Genomic DNA, 18837 nt, shown 5'->3' with positions numbered 1-18837 from the left:
ACGTATTTGAGAGAATTGCTACAGCACTGCACTGGCCACCTGAGGTTTGGACACTCCTACTTCAGTGTAAAGTCCATGATAAGGCTCAAGCTGCTATCGCTTCATTACCTGTTGAAGAGAGTCTAGATTATGAGACGGTGAAATCCGCAATACTACAAACCTATGAGCTCGTGCCTGAAGCGTACAGACAAAAGTTTAGAAATCACAGAAAAACCTCTGTACAGACGCACCCTCGAGTTTGTCCGTGAGAAAGCAGCGCTATTTGATAAATGGTGCCAAACTTGTAAAGTCACTGATTATAGTGCTTTAAGGGAACTAGTTCTGTTGGAAGACTTTAAAATATGTTTACCAGATCGCATTGTGATTTACCTGAATGAACAGAAGGTGAATAATATTTCTGCTGCGGCTATGTTGGCTGATGAGTATGTATTGACACACAAATCTGCTTTTGTTCCAGTGGAACAGCCACGTCGTGCTTCGACCCCTCCACTGACCTGAGCCACGGGTCGTACTCCAACAAAAAAAAGAGGAAAGGGAATGTTTTGTAGGACATGTGATTGCTAACTGTCAGATTCTATAACAGAGGGATCAGTCTTCTCGATCTACTCAACCAAAAGGAGTGGGGTTAATCAAAGCAGATCTTGACTGTGTGAACACACGCTCATTAACTCAGCCCATTGATGATTGTTTTAAGCCCTTTGTGTTTGACGCCAAAGTGTCACTGACATGTGAGGCAGGTGATGAAAGTTCCGTGCGTGTTTTAAGAGATACTGCCTGCTCACAGTCTGTAATCCTTGCATAGGCTTTGCCTTTTTCTAACGATTCAACTTGTGGTTTTAGCGCTATACTCCGAGGAGTCGAGATGGGATTTGTGCCGCGACCCGTACACTATGTTTACATCCGGTCTCCCCTTGTCACAGGTCATTTCCCTATTGCAGTGTGCGACGAACTGCCGATTCAAGGTATAACTGTCTTAATGGGTAATGATATCGCGGGATGCTAAAGTTGCCGCTATTAGAGATTGTCCCATCCCCAAAACACGGAAAGCGTTGCGACAATTTTTGGGAATGGCTGGTTATTACAGGAGTTACTGTCGTAACTTCTCCAGTGTTGCTCATCCTTTAACCAGTCTAACAAGTCCTAAAGTAGACTTCATGTGGACTCAGGAATGTCAGGTTGCATTCGATAGTGTTAAAGCGTTGCTCAGTCATTCTCCTGTGCTCGCTGCGCCTAACTTTTCCAAACCATTTAAACTTGAGGTGGACGCCAGCGCGGTGGGTGCAGGGGCTGTTCTGTTACAGGAAGGGATGGATGGAGTTGATCATCCTGTAGCCTATTACTTGCGTAAGTTCAGCCGACACCAAGCCAACTATTCCACCATTGAAAAGGAAACACTTGCTCTGTTGTTAGCTCTTCAGCATTTTGAAGTCTATGTTGGTTCTACTACTCTGCCTGTCATTGTGTACACTGATCATAATCCCCTTGTTTTCCTGTCTCGCATGTTCAACCACAACCAGCGACTCATGCGCTGGGCTCTGCTTGTGCAGGATTACAATCTAAAGATACTTCATAAGAAAGGCTCTGACGATGTAATAGCTGATGCTTTATCTAGGTTGTGATGCTGATATAGCTATTATGTGTTCTGTGTATGTTAGGATAACAAGTCCTATGGCTTGCATTTTAAGGGGGAGGGTGTTACGGCTCCTGCCTTTTGGGACAGTTTAGCTCCTATGTTTTTAGATATGTAAATCTGTCTGTGTGGTTGCCCGGAGAGGATTGGCTGGCATGATGGCTCCACCCACTTCCCTTTTCCAGGCCATGGTGTTGATTGGCGCGGCTGCTGTGGATCTTGCCAATCAACGTCCTTCAATCAACACCGGGAGAGTTCAAAAAGCACTGGGATTCTTCAGTCTGGGCGGCTGAATTCTTAGTTCAGTCTGCCATGCGGTCCGGATAGAGATTGTTGTTTGAGAAACTATTGTGCTAGAGATTGTTGTTTGAGAAACTATTGTGCTAGACATTGTTGTTTGAGAAACTATTGTGTTTGTGTTATAAATTGTTGTTAGAAAGCCGTTGAGCTAGAAACTACTGTTACTAGAGTGACTAGTTAGTCTATTTTGTGTCAAGCCTTTGTTTTTGGTCTTTTGTTATCTGTATTATAAGTTGTTAAGTTAATGGGTGCTGTGCTCCTTTAGTTTTGTTTAGGATAATCTTTGTTTATTAGGCAGCACCCATTAACTCTCTTTGTGTTTCTCTATTATAGTAATTAAACTTCCTTTATTTTACTACAACCTCGTTGCCCTTTTGTTCGGTTAACCCACATTCATCCTTTTTACGTTACGCCCATCTTAACAACGGGCCGGGTCGTAACACTATGTACAGTATATTCTTCAGGTTTTAACAGAGGGCATCCCCTCCAGGATATTGCAATGGTTTGATCACGCAAGTTCAACCAAATCACCATCAACTTTGGTGTGACTCGCAATTTTAGGTGCAATTATAAGTTAAAGTCCAATAAGTCCTTTATCAAACCATATGCATGTGTGTCCCAGCCCAGGTTAGAAAATTAACTAACATGTTAAGATCAACAAGTCACTAACAGACATGTTTAAATTTGATTCATTCAATAAATTATTATTTTGTCTTAAATCCACCAGCCATTTTCATATTAGACAAACATTTGCAGTATCCTGAGCTTTTTTGGTTCCTAGGAAAATGCAGCCCAGAGTAATTTTATTCTCCCCAAAAAAAGTTTCCTTAAAAGTTTTTCCTCGCCACTGTCGCACTGTTGCTTGCTCTGGAGGAAACTACTGGCACTGTTGGGTCCTTGTGGATTCTGGAGTGTGGTCTAGACCTGCTCTATCTGTAAAGTGTCTTGAGATAACTCTTGTTTTGATTTGATACTATAAATAAAATTTAATTGAATTGAATTAAAAAAAAAAAACATTGCAACTTTTTCTTCAACTTTCTCTGTCTCTCGCAACGTCATTGCAACAAACATACAAAAGCTCCAGAAACATCAGGCATTTTGGGCCCCACCAATCTCAAAAAAAGTCTGCAAAATCCTAGAGCGACTGAGAGGGGTTTGTTCATATATCACTAAGTGTCTGATTTATACATATAACATATATATAACATGTTATACCTAAAAATGGATGGATTTTTTATGGCTGGTTTACCAGTAACTAATAATCCGTGCTAATCATTATATTTATATTTACTCTGCTTTTGTCTTTACTGTCTGAAAACTTAAGATTTCACATTCAAATCAGTCAATTCAAAGAACAATTCTGTCTTAATTTAAAAAAATAATTAAAAAATCTTGGGCTAAATAGTTGATTTAAAAAATACAACAGTCTTGTTTTTTGCTCTACACAGTCCTGTACATATATACTAGTAATCCTGTTCTTAGCCATCAGCCAATATATATTAAAAAAATAATAATCCAGAAACGCGTTAAAAAACAAACAGATTTCCCAAACATTACTTATTTGTAACTATTTATGAGTTCTTACTAAAATATGATAATTTGTTTTATTGTCACAACTGAACAGAGGAACATCAAAATATATCCTTTGAACAAAAACAAATTGACAAAAAAAAAATAATTAGTGTTACCAACAGGGAGATTGTAGAGCGTCCTCTGGTGGACAGACGATGCAACGCCAACACTAACAGGGACGTTGTAAAGCGTCCTCTGGTGGACAGACTATGCAACGCCAATGCTCATAACATGGTTGACCGTCCGTTTTTCACATGTAAGTTATGATACTAATAGTTCTGTAACATAATATATTCTTATATAATGTTGTGGCCTGTTATGTTTAATTTATTGGGCAATAAAGACAGATTGTTGTTAACAAAGAAAGTGTGTCTGACCGTCAATGACTTTCAAAACGGTGATAACTGAAACACATATACAACACAATTCAGTGTGGAGAAAAATATGCATATTGCAAATAGACCTAAGTAGTACAAGTACATATGACACTGTTGCCAAAACCGTACACAACCACATACACACACTTGCAGATAGCATCTTGGAAGTTTGTGACCAATACTGGAAGTTGATGTAACCAAGTGGTGTCCCATTTCATAGGGGGATGTTTTCACCACTAGTCTTTACCCCTTGGTTTCCATGGACAAGGGATAGGGGTAAGGGGTAGGAGTAAAATGGTGAAATGAGATTCAGCCTTAATGTCAAGTCCTGATTGGCTTTGTCCTTTTTTATACAAACACAACTTCTCTCTCCAGAAATACTTTACATGGAACAACAGGGATATTGTGGATATTATTCCAGTACATCCAAAGAATTATGCTATTGTTTTTGATGTCATTCCTTCTGGTGCTCTGATGTTGCTGAGATGCTCAAACTTCAATACCTCTGTGGTTCCCTTTATTGATTTGGGTGGATCTGAATTTTCAATTCAATTTTATTTATAGTATCAATTCATAACAAGAGTTATCTCAAGACACTATACAGATAGACCACACTCCAGAATTTACAAGGACCCAACAGTTCTAGTAGCTTCCTCCAGAGCAAGCAACAGTGCGACAGTGGCGAGGAAAAACTTCTTTTTAGGCAGAAACCTCGGTCAGACCCAGGCTCTTAGTAGGCGGTGTCTGACGGGCCGGTTGGGGTTGGAATGAAGAGTGGCAATAACAAACTAGTCTGATGGCCTTTGTTTCATTCAACAACATGTTGTTGATTTCTTCTTCACCTACAAACATGTGCTTCTCGGTTTCTATGATTTCAGAAAGGAGGAAGAGTTCCTACAGCTTTCACAACTGTTGATGCACAGAGCAGCCATGTTGGATTTTTAGCTCAGGGAAGCTACTCAGTGGTTGTCCGAGTCCCGAGCTCGGAAATCCAAAGTTATGGGGCGTGTTTCCGACTTTGACACCGGGAAATCCGACTTCCGCGTACAAATGGAACGCATTAAGCTTGTTTGAAGAGAACCAGTATCAATCGCCGCCCGTTGCATGCCGGTTAGATTTGTGTCCGACTTGCTCTGACGTCACGCACATATGGGCAACGATAATCTAACGAGATCAAGATTGGTTCAGAATTGTCTCAAAATTATGTTGTTTTATATGAACTTTTTATTGTTTTTGAATCGGAGGCATTTGAAGAGCTATTTGTCTGATTTAAAGGGTTAATCTGTACAGAACACATGTTGTGTGGCTGAAAGTGATGTTTAGAAATCAGAGACTAAGTCCATTCAGATCACGGATCATATACAGTCTGCTGGTTATTAACATCAGCATGTAATGCTGATGTTATTAACATCAGCATTTTGACAACTCTGTCTATATAAAAACAACTGCAGACTGTGTAACAGCTGATATACTGTACATGCGTCTGATTACATTTTATTACATCAGAATCTGACCTAACAGGATGTGTGTTTCTTTGACTTCCTGAAACTGTCCGACTTTACCGCAGCTTCTCGTCACCGCCCCCGGCTACTGCCGGTGTTCCGGTTTAAAAAGAGACCATGTTAGTTGGTGACCGTCAGCCAAATGAGTCTATCGTTGTCGTAGCGACAACAGCTGTTGAAAATGGGAAGAGAGTACGTAGCTATCCATGTGAATACCTTTTTGTTAAATGTGTCATGAAAGTGTTCAAACATCTCAACTCTCTGAGTCTAGTCTGAGGAAATCAAGTCAGAGTCAGTCAAATGTGGCTTGCTGTTAAAGAAGACAGTGTTGCTCTACCTGTTAATGTCTATAATACGTTTTATTGAATACACCTATTCGTCTTCAGAGCCTGTTTGAGTGAACACGTGTCACGTTGAAAACTTTTTAGCCGTTTTAAAACGTGGATTCAAACTCGTACCAGTGTGGGAAAATAAATGAGACACAGCAGTCCAACCAAGTGCACCATCACATCATTGTTGTTAGGGGGTTGTATAGTAGAGGAATTACCCAACAGTACAGGAGAAGCTCGCAGACAGTTTTGACTTACATTAGCTGTTTGGGTTTAATTACCAATGTTAACTAGCATGTTAGTTCGCAGTAATTAGCCTGTGTCAATGTTATCTCCTAACGTATACCTACGCGCTCTGTCTCTGCTGATTTGGAATGATTGAGATTTCTCTTGCACAGCTACCAGAAGACTTACAACTTTCAGACACGTTGCTCGTGTCACATCTGTCAAGCTCAGTGGGAGTCTGCGCAGTAGCACTCAGCCTTCACCGAAAAAAGTGCTTCTATTTTCCTTCACTTGTCTCCGTCCAGAACAACGTCAAGACCCGTTGGTCCATTTCGTTACTGTCTATGTTGAAAACAACGGCGTCACATTGTCCATTTCTTGTACCGTCTATGCTACATGCTACATGCTATGTATGATTGGTTCAGCTAACGTTAGCTTGGCATCATTAGGAAAGCAGCATGAAAACCAAAACAAACCTTCTTCTTCCAGCTTCGTTTCAGTTTGGGAAACCCCCACCAGCTGTTTCCGGGGTCGGTCCATCTCTTATTAACAAACTAAAGCATTGGATACAACGTACGGCTCCTCTCCGGTGACTGTTTTGGTTCAGTAAACTGTCTCTGTTCTGTTTGTTTTTTTCTTTTTGTTTTTTTTTGTTTTTTTCTTCTTCTTCTTCTCTTAATTCCGGCAGTTCACAAACTAACACATTAAGGTGTATACCGCCACCTCCTGTACGGGAGCATGGAACTACCGGAGCGTGTGTGTGTGTGTGTATATACATATACATGTATACATATATATATAGCCTACTATTACAAAGTAGGCCTTCACATTTTTCTTTTTCTTCTCAATGTTATTATTTATATATGATCCAACTCTGTAATATTTAATACAACTAAATAGTACCTTAGAGCATTCCCTTGTTTTCCATTCCTCCCTAAAATCCCTTCCAAATTCCAGCTTTTTTTCTATCCTTATTTACAGTAGTACCCTATTACTGTACAGGATATGAATTCACAGTACCTATCAATAAAATTGTATCCTTATTTACAATACTTATTATTGCTACTTTAGCATTCACAGTAATGCTACTAATTTTATCTCTATAATATTATTTATTTCCAATGATTTACATGTTTACCTGTCTGCACTGAAAAACTAGCAGCATGAACATAAAGAAATGTGTGTGTGTGTGTGTGTGTGTGTGTGTGTGTGTGTGTGTGTGTGTGTGTGTGTGAGAGAAAGAGAAAGAGAAAGAGAAAGAGAAAGAGAAATATGTGAAAAAATAGAATTAAGTGTGATGGAGACAAAATGTACTGAACTGAAATCAGCAAACTAACAGCATAAACAAGTTTGTAATATCATCTTAGCAAATGTGCCCCATTGGACAGATATCTGGTGATTTAGGAGGCCATTTATGTGTGTGTGTGTGTGTGTGTGTGTTTGTGTGTGTGTGTGTGTGTGCCTTACCAAGAGCAATCAGCCTCAGAGTGCTAGGAGCAGAGAGATTGCTAACGTGTCTGCTGCAGTTGCGGTCTCTAAAAGAGTAGCAAATAACAACAAAAAAGACAAAATTTCATCACAAAGACAAGATAATTGAGTCATTTTACAGTAGTCTATTTCCTATGGAAATAGACTACTGTATTTCCTATCTATTACATATCACTTGAAATGATATGTTGTATGCATATGAGTCACATTGTAGCTGGTTAGCTTAAGGCGCGGTCTAAAACTCCTTATATACAGATTTTTCTAGACCTCAATAAGAGAAATGAATGGGAAATTCACTTTGAGTCTCTTGGAGGAATGGCGGGACTTATAGTATATACCTGTATATGTAGTATACACCTTATAGTCATACCTGGCAGGGTCTTTAAATCAGCATCACAGCTATTTGACAGGTAACACCTTACAATAAGGTACACAAAAAAGGGTAGTTACTGTTTTTGAAAGAGTAACAAATGATTAGTTACCCTTGTTCAGAGGGATAGTTATCCTTTTTTAGAAGGGTAATGAATAATTAGTTATCCTTTTTTAGAAGGGTAGTTACCTTTTTCAGAAGGGTAACGAATGATTGGTTACCTTTTTTTAGAAGCGTATTTCAGAAGTGTAGTTGCCCTTTTTTTAGAAGGGTAGTTGCTAACTACCATTCTGAATAAGGGTAACTAGGCCTACCCTTTTGAAAAAGAGTAGGCTAACTACCCTTCTGAAAAAGAATAACTACACTTATGAGAAAAAGTAACTAATCATTCTTTACTCTTTCAAAAACGGTAGCTAACTACCTTTTTGTGTACCTTATTGTAAAGTGTTACCACAAATTGACATCCGGAACATAGCAGCGGACACAATAGTTCCTACCCGGACCTGCAATGCAACGCACACTTAAACATGGCGGCCAACATAGAGCAAATTTTCCAAGATTTTATATTGAATAAAATCAGAGAAATTGAAGACCAAAATGAAGACAAAACGTATGTCAATGTTGTGTTTCGTTTTCGTGTTAGTGATACTTAAATTACAATTAGCTAGCTAGCGAATAGTACTGAACAACCGCGGTCGTCTTCCAGCTAACGCTACAGCAACGGGTTGCCGTCTGGTTACCATAGTTAACAGTCAAGCTAATTTTATAAATCCATTTTTAGACATTGAAACGTTAGGATAAATAGTAACTATGTTTTTTAAGGGCGTACGGGGTGTGAAGTTACATAAACTCCCGATTGAAAGTAGGTATAAGCAGGTATAGCGCTCCTGTTTTACTGTTTACTGGCAACAACGGTAGTTTCAGTCGAATACAACCGAACTTCCATAGCTATCAACATGCAGAAAGTAGCTCCACTTCTCGCTTTATGAGGAAAGAATGCATTCTGGATGATTCGTGTAACGTTATGCTTGCACGATATGAGGAAAATATCGAATTTCAATTATTTTGACTGCGATTATTGCGATATGATTCCGGATATTTGAGGGAATGGTCGTTTTTGTATCATTATTGGTATTGTCATTCATTATTAACATTGAAAAAAAATTACAGTGATTACAGTGGGATTTTTGGGAGGATCTGTACCAAACAAAGATTTTTTTGCACACACACATGCTCACATTAACACAGGCAGACACACAAACACACACCTTCCCATACAAACACCTCCACACACAAACACGCATTCTCGCACACCCCTACATACACCCACACACTTAAACATACACACACTCACACCTACACACAGAAACACAAACAGTTACACACACACACACACACACCTACAGATTTACTATACTGCCGGGGACATCTCTGAAGCACCACAATACCTCATTCAGAAAAGTTTGACATATATTTTGCCATTAACAAATATTCCCCCCCCCCCTGTGATTTGGATATTGCAATAGTACATATTGCAATTTTGATACAATTGCAATTAATTGCGCAGCCCTACTTACAATACGGTCATATTCTCTTGAGTTCCTGAAGAATAACCATACACAAGTAAAATTCAACGTTGAATCTGACATTGTGTTGGCACAGAATAAATTCCACATTCCTCTAAGAAGTAACTCCAGGTTTTAAGAATATTATCGGGATAACTTGGCTTAACAAAAATCCTGTCAAATTTAGAACATGCACCAAAACGTTTATTCTAGGTTTTACTCAGCAAATGTATTGAAATAACTCAAAAACTTCTGAAGGAATTTTTACATTAAAGCTCAGGTTACTTGTTAGTTGGGAAAAATAAAGTGACTTAATAATAATGTCTCTTATGTCTCTTTGTCCATCAGGGCTGCAGAAGGAGAGGGTAATGGCGTTGAAATGGCTGGGGTAGAAAAAGCCACTTCAGAAGTGGACAAACAGGAAGACTTAAGGGACAGTGGTTCACAAAAGAAACAAAAGAAGCACAAAAAACACAAAAGTAAGAAGAAGAGGAGAAACCGAGAAAAGGAGGAGAAGAAGAGCAGTTCGGAGTCTGGGGCGGAATTGGAGGGAGGAATCAAACATCAGCCAAGGTAAAACTGTAAAATTTTCATCAGTACTTACAAAATGGTCTCTTTCAAACTATTTGTTAAAACTGCTTCCAAAGTACTAGGCGTCCACAGGCAGCTCTGTGTTGCCGGAGACGCTGCAGTTCAGGTGCAGACCATGCACTGCCCCCCCCACTAGCATAAATTACAAAGCATAAAGCGTCTTAAATTACAAATCAAGCACTTTATTTCAATTGGCTACTTTTCAGTTTATTGGTTGCTTAAATTATTTAAATGTGTTGACAAACGACGTTTTATAATGAAACAATTATATCTGTCTTATAATATGTCAGCAAGCAATGCATCACCCAACAGCGACAGCTGAAATGGATCAACAGTAAATTGACATTTCTTGTCACTTTTTCAATGTTGTGGGTGCTTTCTTTTAAATGTTTTTGCCAAAATATTTTTATTGTTGACATTTTCAGCCCTAATTTTCTGCCGAAAAAAAGAAGATTTAACTGTAAATTTGTCAAAGTTCAACCAAGGACAACATGAGGGTTGATTATTGCCTCCCCCTAAACTTAGTCTCCAATATACTCTCTTATTCTACAATTTTCTCTCTTTTTGTTTTGTACTTTCATTGCCATAAGGGTGATGGCAGCTCTGAAATTATTACTGGCTAATGTAGGGCTGGGCGATATGGAGAAAATCTAATATCACCATATTTTTGACCGAATACCTCAATGTCGTTACCGCAACGATATTGTAGTGTTGACTATTGGTGCTTTCACAAAATATTTAGACAAGGAGATTTTAGATAAATAATTAACTGTTATGTGGATATAATGACTAAGTGGGTAAAGGCAAAGAATAGAACAGCTAGAATGGTTTGGTAACTTCAGAAAATGACATCACTTTACTGTAATGCAGCCTTTAAAACCAGGAAAAGACAACACTTACACCATATGACGATATCCAAAATCTAAGATATCAATATATTATTGATATATTGCCCAGCTCTATATTGTTGCCAGTATGGTTATTGTTGATTATCATTATTTTTTTTTCCCCCACAATTCATTTATCATGAAAAAATGTTTACAGTGCGGGGCTTAACAACTTAAAAAACCCACCCCACCCATGATTTCCATATATTACAAATGAATACAAATCAGATGAATGAGGAGGAACAGGGTAAGTAAGACCTGGTCCTAGGCAAACCTGAGCCAAATGTTACTATGAAAGCCCTAACATCTGAAGTTCAAAAATCTGAAATCCATAATCAAAATCAAGTCAGTGCTTTCTAGTAGACAAGCTATTTAATGCACTTTTTCTTTGTAACCTCAAATATATCTTGTTTCTTATTGGTCAATATATACTGATCATGCTCTTATATGTACTGTACATACAATTTGGTGAACATCAATGATTTTGATTTTTTGTTCCCGATACCTGCACTCGCTTATCGGCCGAGTACTGATCCGATACCAGTGGGTCATATACTTTATTATGTTTTATTCATATTTTATTAACTGTATACTACTATCCCTGTATGGATGTGATATGAATTCTATCTTTGTTGTTGGTCCACCTCAGGTTAAACTCTGAAACAATGAATGCCACAGAACTTTATTTTATCATCCAGTTTGTCCGTTACGACGGAAAAAGAACATACATAAATTACTTTAACGTAGATTTTCCCCAGGGCTTTATTACGTGGTATCGGATCGGTGTATAAGCTCAAGTACTTCCCGATACCAATACTAGTGTTTTAGGCAGTATCTGAGGCGATACTGATACTAGTATCGGAACATCTCTATTTGAAACGATGCAACTGAGCAAACTCTGCATACCCAAAGACCCCAAAGTGGGTCTTTGAAAGCATCTAGGACGGTAAGGCAATACAAAAAAAAGAAAAGTTCAACCTGGGGCCCCAAGAAAAGGATAAAGTTCTAGGCACTGCCTTGTTATCCTGTTCATTAAAGGCCTTATAATACTTGCCAAATTTGTCTTTTAAAGTCATTTGAGTGGCTATAGTTATGTTGAAATCTTTCTTCCAGTGGACAGAAAAAAGCTCCTGTCCCTTTCCTCTTCATACCTGCATTTTGAATTTGCCTAACTCAGGTTTTATCTCTCTTTCACAGAAGCAGAACGCCAACGGAGGCCAATAAGGAGCAAGGTAAGTCCGCCTCTTATTATTTGAATATCTTCATTCATACAATAATGTTTTGATCAGCGGTGGTGGAAAAAACACTATTTGTGTATATTAGTGAAAGTACACGTGCCTTCATGAAATATGACTGTATTAATGTCACATCAAAATGTACCAAAGTATCAAAGGATTTCTTAGGGCTGGGCGATATTGTGAATATAAAATATCACGATATTCGATATTTCAACGACTAACGGTGCTTTAACAAAATGTTAAAGCTATAACAGTCTGGTAAGTTCAGGAAATGACATCACTTTAATGTAATGCAGCCTATGAAGTGGTGAAAACAACACCATATTACAATATTAAAATATATCCAAAATCTAAGACGATATCTAGTTTTATATCGCGATATCGATACATCAATATATTGCCCAGCCCTACGTTTTCTTATGACGAATTTGATACAGTGAAATATATCATCATGTAGTCTCATGAATTCTTCTCTTTTGTCACAATACCCTGACAGTACTACATGAATCATATATCTATGAAAAAATCTCTGCCTTCTCCCGAGGCCTGTACTATGAATCCAGATCAACGTGATCCGGATTTCTTTCAGTTCCCCGGCTTCTCTAACCTAACAACCGCGGTCCTACATAAGCTGTGTCACCACGGTTGTTGGTCAATCAACCCAGAGTTTACAAATCCACCAGAGCCGCCGCATATTTAAAAATATTAAAACATAATTGAAATGCGCGCATTGGTTACACATGGCTCAAGAAGCCAGTCTATACGTAATCCCTTAGGCTGAACTCACTCAGCCAACATTTGAATATGTTTTTATGTTTATTAACAAAAATCGCCGTCACCACATTCACCAGACTCCATTTAAATAATCTGTACTTTTATCATCGTAAAACACAAATAGCCTACATGTAATTCCCTCTACTTAAAATCTATATCTTTCATAAAGATACCCTCCGGGAAATGTTATGATAACATCAGCCGAGTATAGATTGGTCAGTAGGCAGGGCTTTACACGAGTTGATCTCCAATCTCCAACATAACTTGCTCCCGACCAGGTTAGGTGTTCAGCATAAGTTACCATGGCAATTTAACCCGGTAACAAGTGATCCACCGTCGCGATACAGAAAACCCCGGGTTGAACCTGGAGTTACCTTAACACCAAATCTTGCCCCGTATTACAGGCCTCTGTTGCTCCCCATGGCATAAGGAAAACAACCAATCAGAGCTGAAGAGTCAATGATGTCATGTCATTTACTGCAAGAATCAAGATTCCTTTACTGCATTGTCTATTTCTCGCCTCCTAGTATTTTAAGAAAGATATTTTAGTGTAGTGTATTTAGCTCTAAAATCAGAGTGTATAGTCTGGCTGGTCGGCCTGTAGGCGGTGCTTGTTTTTGGCATTACGTCATAACTTTCTAATTTTACTGCTAAATAGTACTTTTTTTTTTTTACTGCTAACAATTTACAGTACAATAAAATATGTTTCTGAAAATATTCGAGTTGAGAAATGGGCCATGCAGGAAAATAATCTTGATTCATCCCTTGTGTTGTCTTTCCGTCATAATTAAAAATCAACACACTTTTTATCAATGTTTTTACCTTTTTCTTAGATTTTTGTCTCTTTTTTTCAACACTTTTGATGCTTTTTTTCAATGTTTGTCACATTTTTTGACGTTTAACGCTATGTAACACAAACTCTTACTCAGTAATATTCGGATACCTCTTCAATTTTTTTTTTTCAAATGCTATAAAATTGAATATGAATTTTGAATATGAACGCTTTTTTAACTACCTCTTGCCAAAGAAATATGCTCTTTGGCAAGAGGTAGTTAAAAAAGCATTGATATAAGAAAACGGGTCAATTTGACCCAAGGACAACATGAGTTTGTCTTAAGTCATTGACAATGCGTTAGAGACTCCTCTGCTGTGATTGGTTGTTTGTCTTTGTGTGCGGTGGAAACTTGCAAATGCCATTAGGAGCAATTGGAGGGGGGCAAAGGAACCATGTTATACAGTAATTACTGTTATGTACATACATGCTATACTGGCACAGAGCTGCTGAACTGTCTGTCCAGGTGAGGATAACGAGAGCAAGTCCAGATGTCACAAGCGGCATTCAAAAGGAAAAAGGAAGAAGAAGAAGAAGAGGAGGAGGAAAGGTGACGAGAACTCATCCGATTCCGACTCAGAGTTCGTGTCACAGCAGAGGGATAGTAATTGTGGTCAGAGCTTATTACCAAGTCGACGAGAGGAGCTTCCTGATATCATCCCAAAACAGGTAAATGGACCAAAAAAACAGTCAAAGCATGCTATGGCTGTGTCCTTAAAATATTAGGGTGAAATGAAAATATAGGTTCTGAAATATTATTAGAATATCCTTAGAATATAAAGAGTCTTGACTCTGGTACACTGGCCTGGCCCTACCAGACTCTGGTCCATTAACCTGGTACTAGCAGACTCTTGTCCATTAGCCTGGCCCTACCAGACTCTGGTCCGTTATTCAGATCCTACCAGACTCTGGTCCATTAGCCTTGTCCTATTAGACTGCGGTCCATTAGCCTGGTCCTACCAGACTCTGGTACACTAGCCTTGTCCTACCAGACTCTGGTCCATTAGCCTGGTCCTACTAGACTCTGGTCCATTAACTTGGTCCTACCAGACTCTGGTCCATTAACCTGGCCCTACCAGACTCTGGTCCATTAGCCTGGCCCTACCAGACTCTGGTCCATTAGCCTGGTCCTGCCAGACTCTGGTATATTATTCTGGTCCTACCAGATTTCGGTCCATTAGACTGGTCCTACCAGACTCTGGTACACTAGCCTGTTTCTACCAGACTCTGGTACACTAGCCTGGTTCTACTAGACTCTGGTCCATTAACCTAAAGGAACGAGCTGGAACATGAAACTTTTCCTGAACCCTGTGGGGGAGGAGGGCCACAACATCATGGCCACCAACAGAACTGTGAATCTGAATTTTTTAACTGAAATTGGGTCAAATTTGACCCAAGGACAACATGAGGGTTAAAACCAAGTCCTTCCCCTGTCCTTGTGGGGTCCATATTTTTGATTGAAGATGTCTTTGTGAACAGACTTCTGTCCTCCTAATGATGATGAATGCAAACGACATCATGTACACTGATAAAATTATGTCACATGTGCATCAATGACATAAAAAAACAACGATAAAATGGCGCATGTCTTTCTTTATTGCTTTCTAACAGGACAGCTCCATTAAAGGAAGAGGAGATGAAGAAAGACATGGCAGGAGGAGTTTTCGTTCCCGTTCTCGGTCCCATTCCTATTCTCGGTCCCATTCCTGCTCAGTAAGGAGGAACTCTCGGTCTAGAGACCACCACCGAAGATCCAGGACTCGCTCCCTATCCAGTACCCGGCGCCACAGGACTCGGTCCAGGTATGAACACAAAGAAACAGCCTCTGGCCTTTATGACTTAACGTTGAATCTTTTGCGTCTTTTTTTTCAGTCATTTATTCATTTTTCTGGAAGATGTTTAGTCATTGATTGATGGTCTCAATTTGGCAACCAAGGGGAATTTTTTTTTTAAAACTATATTTCAGAGTCCGTTGTCTAGTTTATGTGACACTAACTTTTACAATTTTCTTTAAAGATATGCTGTCAGGAAATATGTGTTTGGCACAGAACTCAGTTCATTTCTGGATGATATTGCATATTCTGAATTTCAATTGTAATTGGTTGAAGTGGGCTGTTTTTTTAATGATAAAGTGTGTTGGTTATACTTAGTTCATTGTGCTTTAAAATTTGGGGAAAAATATGAATCCCGATTATTTTTTATTTTTTTATTTTTTTAGCTTAGAAACGATATCACAATTCTTTGCCACGATTTATTTTTTTCACAAAGTGTAATTTTTATTGCACACATGAACCGTGGCAAAACATAACAAATTGGCAGTACCAAACATAGATTAGCTTTTAAACCTATTTTATACAGTCAGTGTTCAAAACTCACAGAAGAAAGTAGTAGCGTTTGTGATGCATTCGGCTTGTAAAATAAAATGAGAATCAAAGTCATTAAGAAAAAAGATTTTTTTCTTTTTTTAAACATAAGAAATTCAGAGTTATATAATTATTAAATTATAATAATTTTTAATATATACATTTATCTGAGACCCCACAATACTGCACTAAGTGCAACCAGCAGAATTGGTCTATTTACATTTTATCATTACTATTTAAGCAGTTGCACATTTTTGTATTCTCAACTTGTATATATTCAAATATTTGTTCTCGTATTTTATTACTATTATTGTATATAGTACGTATGTACCCTAGTATCCTAGTATTTCATTTATATTTATGTTCTGTGCTGTGAGACAGATTTTGCTGCTGTAACACCATAATTTCCCATTTTATTGGGATCAATCTATCTATCTATTTATCTATCTATCTATCTATGGACTGTAACGGCACAACACACATTGACATGTTCTGTACATAATAATGCTAGCCCTGTAAATACTGGGAGAAAAGCAACATTCTGGCTGCTTACATTGTACACAAATAGAGGCCTTCATCAAAACCTTTCCTTTTTCTCTTTGTGATTGTGCTGGCTGATGTGGCTGCTGATAGCTCTTCAGAGAAAAGGGGAGCTTTGGATGAATCCAGACAGTCCACCCAATGTCCTTTAAAAGGCGTCCAGCCACCTGAGCTAGCCTCCAGCCCGGCCCGAGGTAACGTCAACGCACCGGAGCCGACAAAATCGTGCACAGAGCTGCAGAGCCCTGACCAGATGGAAAAGCCACCAGAGAACAAAGACTATAAAGCAGATGACTCAACACAAAAACTAGGTAGGAGCTGTTATGTAATGTATCTAGGACTGCATGATTATATTATATATCAAGACTTTGAAAAAATGTAATTGTTTACCAATTTTAGGGAATATCCTAATCCTACACCAAGCCATAGTTTTATTTAATTCAATTCATTTCATTTTCATTTAAACAGCGCTGTTATAATTAAATGAACTGATGCGGTTGTACAATATTAATCAGGAACAATTCATAAACACCAACAATGCAAAAAAATAATCTGCCAACACAAATGTGAAAAAAGATTGTGACAAGTACGATGATTTCGGAGCATCACCATTAAAGGTCCCATGGCATGAAAATTTCACTTTATGAGTTTTTTTTAAATTAATATTAGTCCCCCCAGCCTGCCTATGGTCCCCCAGTAGCTAGAAATTGTGACAGGTGTAAACTGGGCCCTGGGTATCCAAAACAAATTATTGTCATATTATTTTAGTGAGAACTCATAAATAACAACAAATGACAAATATTGAGCAAATCTTTTGATGTTTTTTACGGGTTTCTGGACTTAAAATATATATTTATCGCCTGACATATCGGAACATTGGATTTTTACATACCAATAAAGAAAACATCTTTGCTTTGTACATATCCTCGCAAAAAGTACAAAATCAATCAATTATTTTTTTAGATTTTAATATTTTTCAATGAAAATGAGAATGATCATTCCCTCAAATATTGTGAATCATATTGCAATTGCAATATCAGGCAAAATAATCGCAATTAGATAATTTTCTCATATGCCTCACCCTTTACCTTACACATAGACAAGCATTTTAAAAGATGTCTGTACAGTTATTTAAGGTGTCTAATGAATGTGTTTTGTGGCCTAATGCTAAAGCTGCAGGTTCTGGCGCACCCCACTCCATGATGAGCCAGTCCACGTCTACTGAACCTGACCAGACCACTGAGCTCAGCGTGCTTCCGCTTAAAGCATCAAAGTACCCGAGTTCATCTGACGCTAATGTTAAGTTGCCAGCAAAGATGAAGAGGAAACCATCCAAGTCCCCACAGAGGAAAAAAGAAGCAAAGTCATCGAAGAGGCAGAAAAGATCTAAGTCGCCATGTAGGAGCCACAGGAGGGGATCCAGATCCAGGAGTCCTTCAAGGAATAAGAGATCACGCTCGAGGTAAAGTGATTGGGTTTTTTGCTGCATTAGGATCTCCTATATCCACGTGGACCATGTTTTATTTTATTTTTTAAATATTCATTTATCAGAATCATTTATTTGTCATTATAAATGATTCCGATGACTGAATTTGTATTTTTTTTAATCTGCCATTATAAATGCTGAGACCGATTGTTCGGAAAATGCCTAATATCGGCCGATAATATCGGTCAGGTTCAACAGTCAACAAAAAAAAGGATTGTGTGATATTTCATTTAGATATCTTGGGGAGAGAGGTAAAGGGACCCCATTTTAAATGGCCGGTAGTTTTTTTTAGCAGTTCTGGATTTTATGAATCAACATCAGATCATTCAAATAAAATCGATGTGGATAAGAAAATCAATTTTATTTGATTTTTTTTAAACCCTACCCAATCTTCAATACAGCAGGCTGTTCATTTTGTGACCTATAGTCCCATTTATTTTAAAATTGACGATAAAGCGGCATATGCTTTAGAATGCTACATGCTGACCTGTCAATCACGACAGAGGCTTAGTAATGCGTATCATTTGCACTGTGTACATTCAAATATCTGTGAACTTGTTTTTGGGTGTTGTCCTTGTTTTTTGTTGTAAACTTTGACCCTGTTTTTAATTCATCTAAGTTAATTGGAACATTTCGGTCGCCATAAAAGCTTTCTGCCGACCATTGATAGCTGTAGCTAGCTACCACTACCTTTAGCCGGTAACTTAAGGGAAAGCTTGCAAAATTTCATTACTGCCGTACAAGCAGATGACCAGCACCAGTACCCTG

General features: G+C 38.3%; 2 protein-coding genes across 4 annotated transcripts in view; one reads left to right on the top strand and one right to left on the bottom strand.

Moving 5' to 3' along the window:
- LOC117939497 (zinc finger protein 501-like) overlaps positions 1-6571 on the bottom strand; it is a 10592-nt gene extending 4021 nt beyond the window's left edge. For both annotated transcript variants that reach the window (XM_034864909.1, XM_034864910.1), the window contains exon 1: positions 6412-6571. In XM_034864909.1, the coding sequence (XP_034720800.1) occupies positions 6412-6475 (64 nt within the window). In that variant the 5' untranslated portion in view covers positions 6476-6571. The remainder of the gene's footprint in view (positions 1-6411) is intronic.
- A 1693-nt stretch (positions 6572-8264) lies between these two features.
- Positions 8265-18837, top strand: part of LOC117939459 (protein SON) — a 27590-nt gene continuing 17017 nt past the window's right edge. For both annotated transcript variants that reach the window (XR_004655588.1, XM_034864828.1), the window contains exons 1-7: positions 8265-8403; positions 9707-9931; positions 12034-12068; positions 14147-14349; positions 15292-15482; positions 16677-16894; positions 17763-18045. Coding sequence is in view for 1 of the 2 variants with exons in the window: in XM_034864828.1 (XP_034720719.1) it covers positions 8321-8403; positions 9707-9931; positions 12034-12068; positions 14147-14349; positions 15292-15482; positions 16677-16894; positions 17763-18045 (1238 nt within the window). In the remaining variant the exon portion in view is untranslated. The remainder of the gene's footprint in view (positions 8404-9706; positions 9932-12033; positions 12069-14146; positions 14350-15291; positions 15483-16676; positions 16895-17762; positions 18046-18837) is intronic.

This window comes from Etheostoma cragini, chromosome 24 (assembly GCF_013103735.1).
Source record: "Etheostoma cragini isolate CJK2018 chromosome 24, CSU_Ecrag_1.0, whole genome shotgun sequence".
NCBI lineage: Eukaryota > Metazoa > Chordata > Actinopteri > Perciformes > Percidae > Etheostoma > Etheostoma cragini.
This window is presented reverse-complemented; position numbering and strand designations above follow the sequence as displayed.